Genomic DNA, 17,025 nt, shown 5'->3' with positions numbered 1-17,025 from the left:
GGCGTCCACTTCCACAATGCACTGGCGATGAGGGTCTGGAAGGGTGAGAACAGGAGCCGAAGTAAACCTGTCCTTTAGCTGTTGAAAGGCTGCTTCGGCCTGGGGGGTCCACAGAAACTTGGCATGGGGAGAGGTTAGTGCATGCAAGGGTGCTGCGACAGTGCTAAAGATTCTAATGAACTTTCTGTAAAAGTTGGCAAACCCCAGAAAATGCTACACCATCTTACAGGACTCAAATGTAGCACTCGGGAGGCAAAAACAGGAGGTAACCAGTCTTTAATCACATGCAATGGTTCGGTACACAGGAGTTCAGTCAAGCAAGGCAGGCAAACAATCCAAACGGTTAAGGCAAAGGCAGAGTCCAAAAACAGGCAAGGGTCAAAACCAAAAAGCACACTAGGAAAACGCTGGAGAGTAGGACATATGGTTCACTAACAATCTGGCACTGGGGAAAGGGACACAAAGGGTTTAAATACAGAGTCAATGAGGTGATGAGACACAGGTGTGTGATTAGGGGGGCGGGGCCACCACCAGGTGGGAAGCTGGAGCAGGCAGAGGAGGGGCTGACTGTGACAGATCAGGTTCAATGAAGATAATTCACTCGTTTTCATAAAAAAAACCTACATATAAAATACAATAGTTTTACATTGATTTTTTTTATTTTTTTTATTTTACATTATTGATTTTCCTTTAATGGAGTGACACATGTGAAGTAATACAACACACCTCTGCTGTTCCGGGTCCAAATATGTGAAATTAATCATTTTCATTTTATATGTTGATTACACTTATTAAGCCAAGCAGAAGAAGTTTCATCCCCAAAAAAAATGTAACTATTTTTTTTATTTATTATTTGTAAACTTTGAAATGGGTCAATATAACAGGAGGGTTAAATGAGATTATCCCAAAATATGCCAAGTAGTACCTTTATGATGGATTTCTGAGGAAGAGAAATTGTTGGAGACATTTACACACACGTTAATTGTAAAAGTATGAGGGAAACAGCAAACATTCATTCATGCATCACATCAATTTCCTCTGTCATGGCCCCCGAACATTCAGGGATGGATTTTACCTGAACGCATTACTGTAAGTTTGTTTCTCCAATCATTTCTTTTCAACAATGTTCCCTGTGAAAAAAAGACCCACTTTTATACAAATGTTTGGCCTTTGACGAAACATCTTTATGACGGTGCCCCATCTGGAGGGACCCATGACTCCCAGAGGGAGAACATTGAGAGATGACAGCAGCAGTTTACAAATAAGATGGGACAGACCGATGAGAGATGGGATATGGTTAATTTCCGTGCCTTTAAATGTCAGTTTGAGAGATGTTTTAAAAAAGCGAAAAAATCAAGGGCCACCTTAAAGATGTGAAAAAAGTGCATTCTCTGCAGCCATTTTTAATTATTTATTCTATTATTTACACAAGCACAATACCTAGTTTGATGATAAATAAAATAACTAAACAGTGAAGCCTCTAACATCTATAGAGATAAATCAGAGCATACAGTGAGTTCATGAAGCTGGATCGTGTCAGAGACTGTGCTGCCTCAGAACTCCGTCTTAGCCATGAAATGTGTCGTTTTTTTTCTTAACTCTTTTTAAATTTTTTACTCACTTTGGCTTGTATTTGACTGCAATATGTAAAATATATAAGTCCTGCAGCTGAAAACAGCACAATCATGTCTAGAAGTGGGAACAACTCAAGAACACAGTTATGACATAAATCATGAAAAAGAAAAAAACTCTCTTAAACTCTGCAAACCGCACTAAACAAAAAAACCTTATCATGATGTGAATTCTGTTATTAGGGATGTTTGAAGCTCCCTGCTGAATGAGGCATACCAACTTAACTTTTTGCATATGAAGTTGCACCTGTTGTCTACATCCAGTCAAGTCAGTTGGTGTATTCATCAGGTCTCCCAACAACATTTAACTTCTCCATAGGCTAAATATCTAGAGGGGCAACCCAACTACACGAAGCTAAACCACTGTGGCAAGGAGCACTAATGGTTGGCATATAATCTAACTGACCCAACAACGCCAACTGGGGAATATACGTACACTGTAAGACTTTGCTGTAAATTTACAGTCAAATTCTAACAGTAACTTGCTGTATTATGATTGTACAGTATATTGCTGTGAAAACAATGCATTCTGGGAGTTATCATGATTGCTCAGGCATTCCAACGGTCAAAATTATGTTTTTACAGGAATTTACTGTTTTCAGCTGGGAAATAAAGCCATTATTTTCGAAAAGAAGACAAGTTTTATTTTATTTCTTTTTTGTCTTAATATTGAGTTTAAATTGATTAGTTGTAACATAATTTAGAGTTAAACATTTAAACGCCTCGCTATTTTTTTACTTTTTAGGAGACAGTTTGTCAGTAAACAGACCTATATTTCTATAATACAGTAGAGGTACTGTACATTTTACAGTCACTTACTGGCGAAACTGCTGCCAGTAATTTAGTGTAATTTAACAGTAAAAAGTTTTACAGTGTATATACTACTTTCAAGGGGTTGCATTCAAGGCCAACAATGAAAAATAGACTAAAACCACTGCTCACTACAGTACAATTAGCCTCCTTAAAAGTTCAAATCAGTTAAAATACACTGACAGTTTTATAGATGCGGTTTCTTGCCGATGGTCACAGCTGCGTTTGGGCTGCATTCAGCTCTACAGTATATATTTGGAACTGGCTTTTAGTCTTTTTTTTCCCATTCCACCCATTGTTCCCATTGTGACAAGTACATAAAAAAAGATGTTACAGTGACAAATGAAACCACATGTGAATATGCATGCATGGATGTTATGTTTTCTTTGTCAAATCTCAATGTGGAGATATAAAACGATATGAAATCATTAAGCATTGTCTGTTTTCTTCAGCAGAATCAGCACCATGAAGACCAGACTAGGCTGCCTGTCCCACAAATCGGACTCCTACAGCGACTTCTCCGAGTTCCTTCCTCCTGCCCACGAAACCACTGCCAGGTGTCTGAAGTGAGTGTGCCAAAAAAAATCCTGTTCCCATTCTGTAGGACTATAACAGTTCTAACAAACTGAAACCCAAGCTTCTGTTGTGTTAAATAACTGTCTAGACACCACACTTGGCCTTCTCAAGGCCACATTATGAAAGGACTTTATGTGAAATGTTCTAACTCTTGAAGAAGCTGATCTGGCAATGCATTGTCATACTAACTTGTGAGATTCAGAGGCTTTGTCAAGGCCCTCAGCGTGCAACACAGATGCACAGGGAACCTGTTTGCATAGGTTTTGGACATGTCGGGTACAGTGTCACTTGCAGCTAGATAAATGCATAGCTCTTAGACAAAATTAACTTCCATGTTTACAGGAAACTGTTAACATTAGGCAATAAAATCACTTGGTAAAGGTTCCAGAAGGCTTGCAGAACGACTTCAATATTTAACTACTGGATGCAGGTTGACTCCACACTGCAAAAAAAGAAAAGTTGGGTGAACTCAAAATTTCAGGGCAACAAACTTCGATAAAACTTTAAGTTGGACAATTAAACTAAATATTTTAAGTTTTGTTTTTGAGCTTGCTCAACTCTGAATTCAGATTTTTGAACTTATAATTTTGCATTGTAGTAACTTTTAATCCTTACTTCTGCAATGTGCTGAATTGGCACGATTGTAACGCTGCTATGAAATGTCAGCTAATGTTGCGACCACAATTTTGAGTTAGCATTGATACACTAACGGCTACTCTTATAGCTGTAACAAGCAGCGCCGCTAGCATCAGTTAGCCGCTAGCATCAGTTAGCCGCTTGCATCAGTTAGCCAGTAGCATCAGTTAGCCGCTAGCTTTCGCTAATGACCAAATTTCTCCGATTTCCCGCATTTCACAACAAAGAAATAAGAGTTAGCAGAACTATTGTCCCTTGTTATGAACCCCAACTTAAAGATATAAGTAACAACAACTCACAAACTTGTTTTTGAGCATACAACTGGCTTCCTTTGTTGTGCTAACTTACATTATTGCCCTGAATGTCAATAATTTATATTTCAAGTTTTACCAACTTAAATCACTGTTATAGGCCAAAAAATACAAGTTGGCTTTTTTTGCAGTGTTGGTAACAACACTGACTCTTGGTTTCACACAGACATTGAACACCAGTTTCTCGGGTATAACTCTGGGTTTTGTTTGACCCATCCACCTCCAATATCAGCCCGCCCTGACAGGATCATTGTGCTATTTTATTACTTTTACTCTCACCGTTGAATATTTACTATTTGTATCTTGCTGTACATACACTAAAAGGTGCCTAGAGCATCACTGTCGACACAGGGCTGTGGCAAAGTGTTGGGAGTAAGGGGTGATTTTCTTTAGTCATCTTTCAGATTTGAATGGATTTTCAGTCTAATATATTGTACTACTGGCAGCCAACATGCAGTAGCATAGATCAGTAATTCAACTTTATTTGGTTTATTCCAACAAAGATTAGCACAATACAATTTTACTCTAGGGCTACACGGTGGTGCAGTGGTTAACACTCTAGCCTCACAGCAAGAGGGTCTCTTCTGTGTTCTGTGCTCTGAGTTTGCATGTTCTGCAAGATTGACAGTTAACAAGGACTTTGCAAATGTTTGCCAATATAGAAACATTTCTCTCAGGGGCCCTCATTTATCAAATGAGCGTAGAAACAATATAGTGCTGTATAATTTACAATAAAAATCGGTCCTTGCGACAAAATCACAGTAGTTAAAACATTAAAATAAAATAAAATACATTGAAACAATTAACTTAAAGTAAAGGTTTTTTTTTTACAAAAAACAGTATGGAAATCAATTGTAAAACAGTAAATATATTAATATTATTTTCTTTAATGTATCGAGTAATTACTTGCAATTACTAGTTATTTCTATTAAAAGTAATGATGAAATTATAATCAAATTTACAGCATTGTTTACTGTGCTGTATTGCCATATACAGTACCATTAAAAATCACAATGTTTAACTGTTTTTTTATTCTTACAGGAACAATTCAGTACTGTAAACACAACTAAAAAAATCTGTGTTTAATTTTGTTTTATTTTACAGTAAAGAAACCCGTATTGTAAATGAAACTAAAATCTGTGTTTAATGTTTTTATTTTACAGTATAAAACAGTACTGTAAATAAAAATACAGTAGTTCTACTGTAAATAATAATTACAGTAAGTTACTTGTTAATTGCTGCCAATAAGTAACTGTAAAAATCACAGTAAATTCTTTACAGTGTACCATCTACAAAGTTGGGTTACAATATTGTTAATGTGTCCCTTTAATCTCAAAAACACTGTTATCCCATCATATTTTCAACACTTTATAAAAGAGCATTAAAATGTGTATGAAAGGTCAGCTGTTGTTAATCTTTCATCTTCTCTTCTTCCTCCTGTGATCATTCTGCAAATGGAACCAGATCTTACAATTACTTTACAGCCTTGAGCGGAAGAGCGGCTGCAGGCAGAGGATAAATCATACATCAAACTCCACTGGGCCTCAATAATACATACAGAAGCATCCTGTGTTAAAAATGCATGAAAGCACAGTGGTTGCTGAGCATCTTACTCATGCAGTTTCCTTTGTCTCTCTCCCATCAGAGTATCAACGGATGAGGTTGTTCGGTGGTCAGAATCTTTTGATCATCTCCTCTCGCACAAATGTAAGTAAACATGTTCTATTTTTTTACAGTCCCCGCTGCCAGTCATGTACCGGCAGCATCAACGAAATCAAAGCAATTTTAATGTTGCAGTTACATAGTCTTTTCCTGTTTCTGTGATAGTTTCTATTTTACGCTCAGCACAAGCAAAGTCCATTTCCCCCTCCGAGCTCATCTTATGTAAGGGTCTCATTTCTCCATTGGGAGGACTCCTTACTGCATAATGAGTCACACACTTGTCTGTGACCTTCCCCATGGACCAAGCACACACCGGCACAGACACACTCACACACATCAATCTGCACAAACAGGTTGTGTGTTTATTAGCAATGTGACGTAGCAACAGTGACACTGAAATTACTGAGCTGACAGATTCATTAAACACAAGTAGTTCAAAGCACGTCCATTTCATTCAAATCAGCAGAAATTCACACATGCACACGCACGCACGCGCGCACGCACACACACACACACACACACACACACACACACACACACACACTCCTTTATATCTAATATATAATGAGTCCCAGAAAGAAAAGAAATAAAGTGCCTCTTAGAGTGCCTCTTTTTTAGGTATTTTAGGTATGACTGATATGAAAACATTTCTTGTTGTAAACTAAAAAAAACAATGTCATTAGCAGTGACAGAAACCATTACTCAACAGGTGCAGAACACTAAGTAGCAGATAGGTGCACTGAGCACAGAGACAAAACAAGGAACTTATGTCCAATTATGTGATGTTTGGAGCATTTATTTCTACACTTATGATGAGATAAAGTTGATTCAGTCTAGATACAGCAACTGTGTCAGTGTCAAATGTTTTGATATGTTGACCTTTTTATTTGTGTCGATTGCTCTATTAGTATTCACACATGTACATGCATCAAGCACATACAAACACCTTCCTGCCAAATGAAAAGGGTGTTAATGCAAAAACAAAGTGCATGTATGCCTCACTGTTCCATTATCAGAGTCAGTCTTGGTTCCAATACATGTTTGGCTAGGGCATCAACTAACTTCATATATTTTTAATCAATCAATCAATCAATCAATCAATTCGCCTATTATTTTGTCACTTAATTGATGTAATTATTTTGAATATAAAATGTCAGGAAACAGTAAAAAATAAGGAAAGGGAGGATTCCTCATTGTGAAGTCTTTATATTTCTCGCTTTGTTTCTTGCTTTTGCAAGTTCAAAACTCAAATAAAATTAACTTACAGCATTATAAAAACAGAGCTAGAGCCATTGGATGTTTGATGCTTGATCAAACATAATATTTTTTGAGAATATTTTTTCTCACAGAGTTTTTAATAAATTAATATTTTTTTATTCTGATCCACTTGCTCCGAGTCTTATAAATAAGTAAATAAGTTAGTAAGTATAAGTAAAATAAAATGTAGGTTTTTGCATGTGGAAATGACTCAATCGTTGTCACATTCATTTTCCCCCCGAAATATTTCAATTACTTTCAGTTCTGATCCCATCTTAAGCAAAAAAGATAAACAACAAAAAAAAACTCCCAGATTTTGTCCTCAATCACATTTATGTCCAAAGCTTTGGTCTGCGCTTGCACAACTACCCCACTGCACCACTTTTCACACAGGTCTGTCCTCAAAGTCATTACAGTGATCACTTAAACGCTGTGCTTTCACAAAAGGATTAGAGACTGATAAAGCTGTACACCCTGTGCTCACATGAACATTATCTGTTCAGAAGGTTGTGACATAACACCTCTGTTAGACACAGAACTACTGGAGTGCAAATGTCACCCATGGAAAACATAAATGTTGTTACAGAGCCAAGAAAATAGCCCTCCCCAGGCGGAGAGAGTGTGATACACCTGCGTATCCTGTTTCAATTGACCAAGCATTAAGAGAGGAGAACCACAACATGTACTTGAACACACACACACAATCACACATGTTACATAAGTAATGCCAAAGCAATAGGAAGTACTGAATGTTCCCTTGATAGGATAAGGCATTCACCTCAGCCTTAATTTCATTTAAAAGGATGGATAGGGTCGTCCTGACTGCATTCTGGTGTCATTCTTCAGCGTGTAAAGCAAATTATGTGTTTGCTGGGGGCTGACCTGTGCTCACTGACGACGGTTACATCTTTTGTTAGTACAGGAACATTGTGTGAGGTTGCCAGAGACCATGCTTCACGACATTATTTTATTAGTTATGAGTTTAGGTTGTTATCCAGAATAATTTAGCATAGCAGGAGTGTTTTAAGCTCAGCAACATTCAACTTGCAGGTCCCAGCGCTGCTGCAAGAGTATGCGGTGATTGTCTCAGCACAGCTGTAGTGCATTGTCCGAACAACTCCCGGCTGCTCCTAATTGCTCGGGTGTATTTCAGCGGGAGTTTCTGTGCAGCCTGCTGTCACTTCATTAGCTCGCTTGCTGCACACACACACTTAGGCCCCGTTTACACGAAGGAAAGCGCAGATATTTCCATGCATTTACACGAAAACCCCGTTTTTATCACAGAAATCGATTATTTCTAAAAACTCCGGGCAAAGTGGAGAGTTTGGAAAACTCCGGTTGTCATGTCAACTGGGAGAAATGGCTCAAATCACATCAAAAGTGTGACCACTAACTGGACTTGAGACGACTTGAACATTACTTTTTATTGCATAGTTATATCCTGTCTGGGTCTGGTATGTGTTGTGTTGTGTTGTGTTGTGTTGTGTTGTCTCCTCTATTTGTATCTTACCTATGTACTTGCTGTCTTTTATATTTGTATTTATTTTTAATTTTTTAGGGACTTTGGATGCAAACCAGCAGCCATGCTATAATCCGGCATATTTACAAAGATGTTTATCGATGTTCATTAATGTGCACTGGCCCTATCCAAAAATAAAGTATTCGTAAATGGGGTTTTAGGTTCTCACGCTCATTCTATCTGTCCACACGAACGAACCTCGCGCCATATTAGTTGTTTTGAAAGGAACAGGAAGTCGCTCGTATTATTCGTTGTTGTTGAGTCTGAGGATTCTGATTGGCTTGCATGGCTTTACCCTTCTCCCTACACTACCGCCCATAAAATAGGTTTGGCATACTAATAATGGCGCTCAACGGCGTATTTATGCGGGTTGATGTAAATGACAACTTTTTTGAAAATTATGTTGTGTGCACGATGTTATTTTTGAAAACGGAGGGGGAAATATTCGTTTCTCTTAATACACTGCTATGTATAAGCGTGGCCTTAGAGTTTCTCAGCTTGGGTTCCTGCTTATGCTACGGCTTACACCAAAAGATTTTCACAGTCCCAGACTAAACACTGAAAGTCTTTAGTAAATCTATGAGTTTTACTGGAGTCGAGGTGTGCTTCCTTCATCTCCATCGTTAAGTTTAAGGTAGTAATCTGCACTGTTTCATATCAGTCTTTTCGTAGTCTTGGGTTTGGATCATATCAAAAGTGTTTGATATGATCGTAAGTTGCAGTAGATAGATGAGCACATGAAAGGTCCCTGGTTAGAGACCGGGCAGTAAAACGCTCTTATGTTTTTGGTGAACCGGCGACATAGACAGGAAAAAGTAACATCACAATCATGTTAGTAAGCTCAGTCTTAAATAAAAATATAGTAATGTCATATATTTTGGGTCACAAGCGGGATTTTGGTGGGGCGCTGTTTCTTAGTTAAGAGAACAGTAAGGAGACCCAGTTAAAATGTATAAATAAATGTATACATAAATAAATAATATATAAAATGATTAACTAAATGACAGTTGATAGAGCTGATATAATTATTCAATTAAACAAATTATAATTAAATAGGACATAAATGTAGCCTATATCATAAATTCATTTCTAAATTGTCCTTTCCTTTATTCCTTATATCTATTTTTACTGTAAAATAGTCAACCTTTCATGTCACAAAAACAGAAACCCTTTTTTTTTCACCACAAACCACTAGACTCACTAGAGCAGCTGGAGCCAAAAGCTGCTTCTCCTCCATTTTTTTTTTAGTGAGAGCATGATGGGGGAAAAATTGCATGGCAGGAAAAAAAATGCAAAAAGAGACTGCCTCAGTGTAATCTCTTCCTGCAGAACACCTTCAGCTCCTCTCCTTTCCAAATGAAAGCTGCGTTAAAACTTTACCAGCCTTTGTCTTTGCTTTTGGGCCTGCTCTGGTGTCAAATCATTCATTTTTATGAACCACATTGCCTGTGGGGTTTTAACTACTGGTGCTTTAGGTCCCCATTTTGTTTGTAGTTTGTTGGATTAAGACACAAGCAGCACAATTCACATCCTGCTGTTTGTGTCATGCTTTTCCTCTTATTAATGCACCAAAAAACAGCAGTGTGCCAACGGGCAGAGGAGAGAATGCTAGAATAAAAAGGCTGTGACCAAATACTATTTTTCCTTCCTGAGAACTGAATTAAATGACTCAGATGTGTTGAAGGTACAGTAAGTTTATTGTTTGAATATCTTTAATTATGTCTTTTTATGTCTATCTTTCAAAAATAATGGGACAAGATATGTTTTAGCCAGATGATATTTTTATTCCAGCATGTTTGAAAATGTTTAATATTTACAGTAATAGATTTTTAGGCCAAATCTTGAATGAAGTTAAAGTTTTTTTTCCCATTGGGATTCATGGTGATAAAATTATATATTTGCATTTCACTTTTGTGACTGGTTGCCTAAATTCCTTTCAAGTCCAATGTGGGCGATGAATTTATATTATTCCACTGGGTTGTCCATGTTTCTATAGCCTGCATGAAACAACATAATAAGAACGTATGGGGCGAAGTGTTTGCTTTAAATTGTCAATCTTCAAAAACATATAAATGCATCCGTGATTTTGAGGCAGTTGTTTAAGTAACTTTAATATAAAAATGTTTGATATAGAATCTACTTATTTTGATCACATTAAATATAATCTTTATGTGTATGTAATTCTAAATCAAGAGGATTTTGAATGAATCCAACACAATAGAATTAGTCCGTTTTTAATTGACAGGCACTTCCTGTTAAGTTATTATTAACTCAACTTGTAACTTGGTTAGATTTAATTAATAATATTGCGTGCAATCTGTTGCCTCAATTTTATTGATTAGCTTTTGTTTATCTTTTTTTACAGTCGTCTTTTAATTTTCCTCATTCAAATCTTTCCTTGACCCCGTGACATTTTGTCATCAATGTCAAGGAAAAGTAGTTAGGAAAATACTTATTATAATATTTGACCACAGCCAAAGCCTAAAACAATGTACAAGTCTAAATATTTGCAAATTGCAATGCATCCTTTCATTTTTTTCAGTCTGTTTTCATCTCATTCTTTGACTAGATCCACACCAAAACATTAAATTTTTCATTTTTAAAATGGTGTAAATTATTACATTTTGAGTGGCAATTAATATTTATAGGACATTCAGTAGTTTGTGGGAAAATGGTTGAACTTCAAAGAAATACAATACTTGTAATCTAAATTCTTTGTAAAGCTGGATGCGAAATACTACATAACTAAAGTAGAAAAGTTTGCATCCTCAGCAAAGGTATGTGCTCTCTGAGAGCTTCTTCCAAAGTGTGTGGAAGAAAATCCTTTAATACGCTTTCCAAAAAGTTAAACTAGATGAGAGGGAAGACTGTAAAAGCTTGCAGATTCCCTGTTGTCTGTGATGCTTGCTTTCCACTTGCGTTGCCATGGGTATTTGGGGATTTCTTCCAACAGCAGCTCAGGGTGTGTGTTTGTGTGTCACCTTGTCCCCTTTGTGTGAGTAATGTTGTTGAATATGCACAGATGGACCATCCCCTCTGCTCCATCCCACTTTATTAGATAAACAGCAGAAATGAGAAGGGTGGAAATAACATGTCAAAGTGACATGGGCCCGCAAAAACACATGCCCTTCCTCTGTGTTATCATCAATGGGGCACATAAATTGATCACTTATCTTGACTGATGAAGACAGCAAAAAAACGATCCTTTTGTGGGAGTATTTTTGTTCTGTTGTGTTTGTGTTCTAATCGTGAAAGCCATTTCCCGCTTCTGGGAATAAGAGTCTATAAGCACACAGAAAATATCAACATAGGGTGAAGGGTATTATCACATGATCAACAAAAACAAAACATCCTGCATCCTGCTGTACAGAAATAGGTGCCACGCTGCTGCACTAATCATGTTTTTGGAGTGCTTTTGTTGTGTTTACCTCCTTCTCTTACCGTCTGATTCATGTGTCCTTTCCAGATGGGCTGGCTGCCTTCCGGACATTTCTGAAGACAGAGTTCAGTGATGAGAATATTGAGTTTTGGATGGCCTGTGAAGAGTACAAGAAAATCAAAAGCTCAACCAAACTTGTATCAAAAGCGAACAAGATCTTTCAGGAGTTCATTGATATTCAGGCACCCAGAGAGGTCATTACCATTGTTTATGTCTTCTTGCTTTTATTGTCAACTCACACAAAAAAAATGGTGTTCCCTTTTTATTCCCTTGTACTTTTGTGTGCATTTGTTTCCTTATTTCCATTCCAATGTTTACCAAAAAAGTCACTTAACCTATGGGACATAAGCTTATTTGGTTTGTATTTGTTTTTCTCTGTTAAAAAATGACATCACCTTTTTTAGGAAATTTTAAATTTCCTTGCCAAAAATAACTAGCCTGTAAATTGTAAAAGCAGCCTGTTATGACCCATGTTTGTTTACTGTTAGAGCCTCTAGCCGCCGTAGTAATTATGACAGGAGCAAAACAGGATAAAGAGTGACAAATTCTGTGTAGGGAGGGAGTGGATTTATGGGTCAAACAAATACAGGAGTTGTAAAAGAGAGGTGCTCATGTGACACCTGCAAAACATACTCAACATTCAGCCCATATGTAACTTAGTTAGTTGAAATTATGTAACAAATGTACTTATATTAACCAAAACCATGATCTTTTTCTAAACTTCACCAAGTAGTTTTGGTGCTTAAACCTAGCCAAACTGCAACTATTTCAAAATGGACATACAGTACTGTTAAAAAATAATAGCAGTCCAATATGACTAACCAGATTAATTAATTGCAACTTATTGCCCAATTTCACAGCCTTAAGAGCGTGCATATCACAAATGCTGGGTCTTGTTGGTATTCTGAGAATCTACTGCACCTACTGGTACCTTGTTTGACATGTAGCAATAAAAATATACTAAAAACCCTGGATTAATCTGGTTAGTCACATTGGACTGATATTATATTGAACACTACTGTACATAGCCATCGGTAGGGTCATTCATTTACTAAATGCTCCAGTGGGGCATATTAAAAGGTAGAAACAACTGGCCTGTGTGGTCTTATGGGTTTCAAGTCATATTTTCACTCTCTGTTACTCCAAACATTGATAGTTGTGAAACATTTGATCAGAACTGCCTGATCGTAGCACATCTATTGGCTGATGTGATGAACCACCTTCCAGTTTGCATTTTGTTTAATTTTACTGACTGAACTAAATCGCAAAAAAAAGGGTTGTAGAATCTGATAATGTAATAAATTCCCGAAAATGTAATAAAAATCTGCACTTGAGTCCATTGAAAATATAATAAAACCTGATAATGTAATAACTTCCCGATAATGTAATAAAGTGCATTTCCCAATAATGTAATACACGTTTTACCAATAATGTAATAAAGTATAACACCAAGCACCTTTAGATTTCAAGAAGCTGTTGAATGCATTCGTGTGTCGTCATGGATACCTCGTTTGTGAAAACGGATGAACGGGTCAAAAGTTAATAAACATTCAACTTTGACCTGTTGGTGGCGCTAGAGCTCTTGAGCTAGAGTTGCCTACACAGTATCACCACTTGAACCCAAGTAATGGGTGGTCTGCTGTTAAATTATTACAATATTGGGGAATTATTACATTATCAGGACTTGCGAAATGAAGGCTAACTTGATAATGTAATAACCTCCCATTAATGTTATACTTTATTACATTATTGGTAAAAAATAAAATAAAATAAAAAGTGTATTAGAGGGTATCTGTCATTGCCTTCCCAAATTAACCAAATTCGCTTTTTTCTGTTCAGCTAGTGTAATGGTTGGTTAGGTTTAGTCAGCAGAAACTACTTGGTTGAGGTTATGGAATGATTGGTGTCAAATGGCATAAAACACACAGAACACATGTTGACATGTGTATCAATAATAATGACTTGATAAGTGACCGGACCTTTAAAGATTTCTATTTGCTCTCCTTATCCTGGCAGGTAAACATCGACTACCGCACCAGGGAAAGGACCAAGCAGCGCCTGGAGGATCCGTCCCCCACCAGCCTCAACGAAGTCCAAGCTAAAGTCTACAGCCTCATGGAGAAAGACTCCTACCCAAGATTCCTCAGGTCCAAGATGTACCAGGATATCGTCAACAGGACGCATGCACAAGCCCAGCGGAGGTCTGTTTGACAGAAGCTGATGAAGACAACATAAAACTGGACCTACACTGTAAATCACTCATTAACCCTTTGACATCTCTGAATACTGTGAATCTGCAAGGATGGGGCGACATGCTTGACTATTTCCTCTGTCTACACCAGCTCCATGCATGCAATCCCTCTAGAGAAGACGTGTCTTGGTGGACTGCACTGTGTGTTACCAAGGAGGAGATTTAATGAGGATAAGCTAATTGTTTTACCTCCACCTAGTGCTGGGCGATATGTTTAAGAATTTTCACAATAAAAGATTAGCATATCATTCAATAATGATATTTATAACGATATACATATTTGAGACATCAGACAACACACATATCATGACAGCAAAACACTATTGAAACAAATAACGTTTAAAATTCAACTAACTAAAACTACTAGAATATTTATTTTTGACTTGCAGTCAAATACCAATATTGTGTCCCTTTGCCTACAGATTCTGCATGGATACACAGAATTGGTTTATAGAGATTAGACATAAAATGAATGAAATAACAACTGAGGTGCAAACTGTTTGCACCTTACCATCATTTTCAAAGAAGTGCAATTGGCTAGCTTAAAGGGTAAACTGCATTGAGCTGTTGGGATCCACACAGCCAGTGCTTGTAGAACACGGTGTTCTCAGCCAAGTTGATTTTATTCCGTCATTAAGAAAGAAAAGTATTGGGATAAATATCATTACAGTTTTATCGCCCAGCACTGCCTGTACTTACCTTCAGTTCTTTGTGAAATAGACGCTGTCGTAAGCAGGTGACTACACCTGTTGTGGTAGTTTGTGTGTTTACGACGAACAATAAAGTGAGTGAACACTTAACATCTGAAACTGTGCCAAACTAGATTGCACTTAGATATTGATATAGCTACATAATCCTGTGTATTGTAAACTCTTGCAGGTATTCTATGTGACATTTAATGTGGAGTAAACTGAAGGGTTGGGTTAATTAATGCTTTCAATTCAGACTATACAGGACCAATAAATCATTTCCAGACAGGATCCTGTAGTAATTTATTATCATTCATATCTATTCAATTAGGATGGAACTAAATTACTGTAGCATCACTAAATGTAATCACTTTCTTTCGAATACTGATTAACATTTAATTCAAAATGACTCATAACTTGCCTAAAGTTAAGAAGAGCTCACCAAAGTAATTAATATACCTCACCAAAATGGGAAATTGCAGTTTATTACATAACAAATTGGCAAGAATGTAATTCAGTGACTGCATATGTAACATTGGCTTCCTACTAGTAGTGAATTGAAAGCGACGGCCCGATCCCCATATAGAATCTGTTCCAAGTTGAAAAATGTGTTTCCCAAATGATTTTCAGCATGATGCAATACTCAGAATAACTATTTAGATATTGTACGGTATGTTATGAAAATGACTGCAAAAAAAAAATAAGTCTACAACGTGTTTGAAATGTGCTCCCTCAGCATTTGCACTCCTTTTAAATAAGCTAATTGAAAAGATTTCAGGGGAGACAAATATTTTCTTTATTGCATGTGTACTGTAATGGCCGACTTGTTGGAAATGCAACAAAACCGGCTGAACAACATATCACTCTGTATGGTATGTTACTGTGTTCCACATGAATGTAACCTCCCTCTATATTTTGCGATTGAAAAATAAAGTTGCATCTATATTTTGGTCACTGTGTGACTTCATTCTCATAATGCAAAAAGGGTATTAAGAGCTATAAAAATGCATTCATCCACTGATCAGACTGACGGATTGACCTCAATTCCAGTGCCCTTTTTTATAAAACCAGACAAGAAGAAGAAAAAAAAACCCTAATGAATGAAAATCCAGTCCTCAATCTGGGCTGATTTATCATTTTTGGAGAAGAGATTTAGGATTTGAATGTCTGGTTTTGATTTCTATTGGAATAAAGCAAGCAAGAAATGCAATGAAAATAGCTTGTTGATGAGAAACAATGTCATACATTGTGGAGATGGAAGAGAACTTCAAAAACTTCACATTTTGTCACATTCAAGGTCAGATGTTGCAGGTCCAACAACAGTGACTCACACAAAGTAAAGAATGGAAAACTAAAAACAGAACAATCGAGCATTCATGGCTGCTCACGAGAAAACTCTCCTATCTGATATCTGGGGCACGGCTGGGATGAAATCACCTGCTGTGACATTGCATATCCATTGACTTTGCTCTTGTCTGTGATGCATTTGTCGGCACGGTAAATGTGGGACAGTACACAGCTCGGCAGACACAACAAAAGCATATCTGGGCCAGTAAACCGCAGATGCAGCCATCACACAAAATGATGACAACTTATCTGTGGTCATAGGAGTGTACAGCGATGTGAGTGGACATCAGTGAGTCAGAAAGCATTGTGGAGGTAATGTTGTTGGGGTCAGTTATCAATGCTGATGCTGCCTTGGTGCGTTGCAGTTGTAAATTCACATAATGGGTAAATGCAACTGAAAGGGAAACACATTCACAGCTTTATAAACAGCGGGAGAGTCAGAGATGCTTTCCTGTGCAAACCTAGTATTTCCACAATGAGATTAAAAAGTTAAAATGGCTTATTTTTTATAATGACCCAGTTGCTGTTACTGAGTTTAACCAAAGCACTTTTAAATGTTTCACCATCACAACTTTTTTTCTTCAACTGACTCACAACATGTTTTTCAGGGTTTCCATTATCCAGTTAGTGCAAATTTTTCACCAGGAAGATCTGTTAAAGTCCTGCATATTTCAATCTTTCGGGTCAAAATTTCTAGTGAAAATACTTCCCTCAAAGCTCACACGACACTGCGAAGAAGATGTAAAATGAGATGAGCCAGCAATAGGTTATGATTTGTTTGCTTTCAAATAGTTCTTATTCTACTGCATTTTTAAAACTTAAACATATGCATCAAACCTAAATATATGCATCACAGGTCTGGAGTGATCAGCATCCCACCACCCATCTTATAAATGG

The 17,025-nt window shown here is 37.1% G+C and overlaps 1 protein-coding gene across 1 annotated transcript in view; it reads left to right on the top strand.

Moving 5' to 3' along the window:
* LOC131978196 (regulator of G-protein signaling 8-like) overlaps positions 1 to 15,726 on the top strand; it is a 37,477-nt gene extending 21,751 nt beyond the window's left edge. The window contains exons 2-5 of the mRNA XM_059341732.1: positions 2,897 to 3,007; positions 5,610 to 5,671; positions 11,869 to 12,035; positions 13,858 to 15,726. Coding sequence (XP_059197715.1) covers positions 2,907 to 3,007; positions 5,610 to 5,671; positions 11,869 to 12,035; positions 13,858 to 14,052 — 525 coding nt within the window. The 5' untranslated portion in view covers positions 2,897 to 2,906 and the 3' untranslated portion in view covers positions 14,053 to 15,726. The remainder of the gene's footprint in view (positions 1 to 2,896; positions 3,008 to 5,609; positions 5,672 to 11,868; positions 12,036 to 13,857) is intronic.
* Positions 15,727 to 17,025: the final 1,299 nt, after the last annotated feature.

The sequence above is a fragment of the Centropristis striata genome, chromosome 9, assembly GCF_030273125.1.
Source record: "Centropristis striata isolate RG_2023a ecotype Rhode Island chromosome 9, C.striata_1.0, whole genome shotgun sequence".
Taxonomy (NCBI): domain Eukaryota; kingdom Metazoa; phylum Chordata; class Actinopteri; order Perciformes; family Serranidae; genus Centropristis; species Centropristis striata.
Note: the sequence above shows the minus strand (reverse complement) of the source record. Positions and strands in the feature narration are given on the sequence as shown.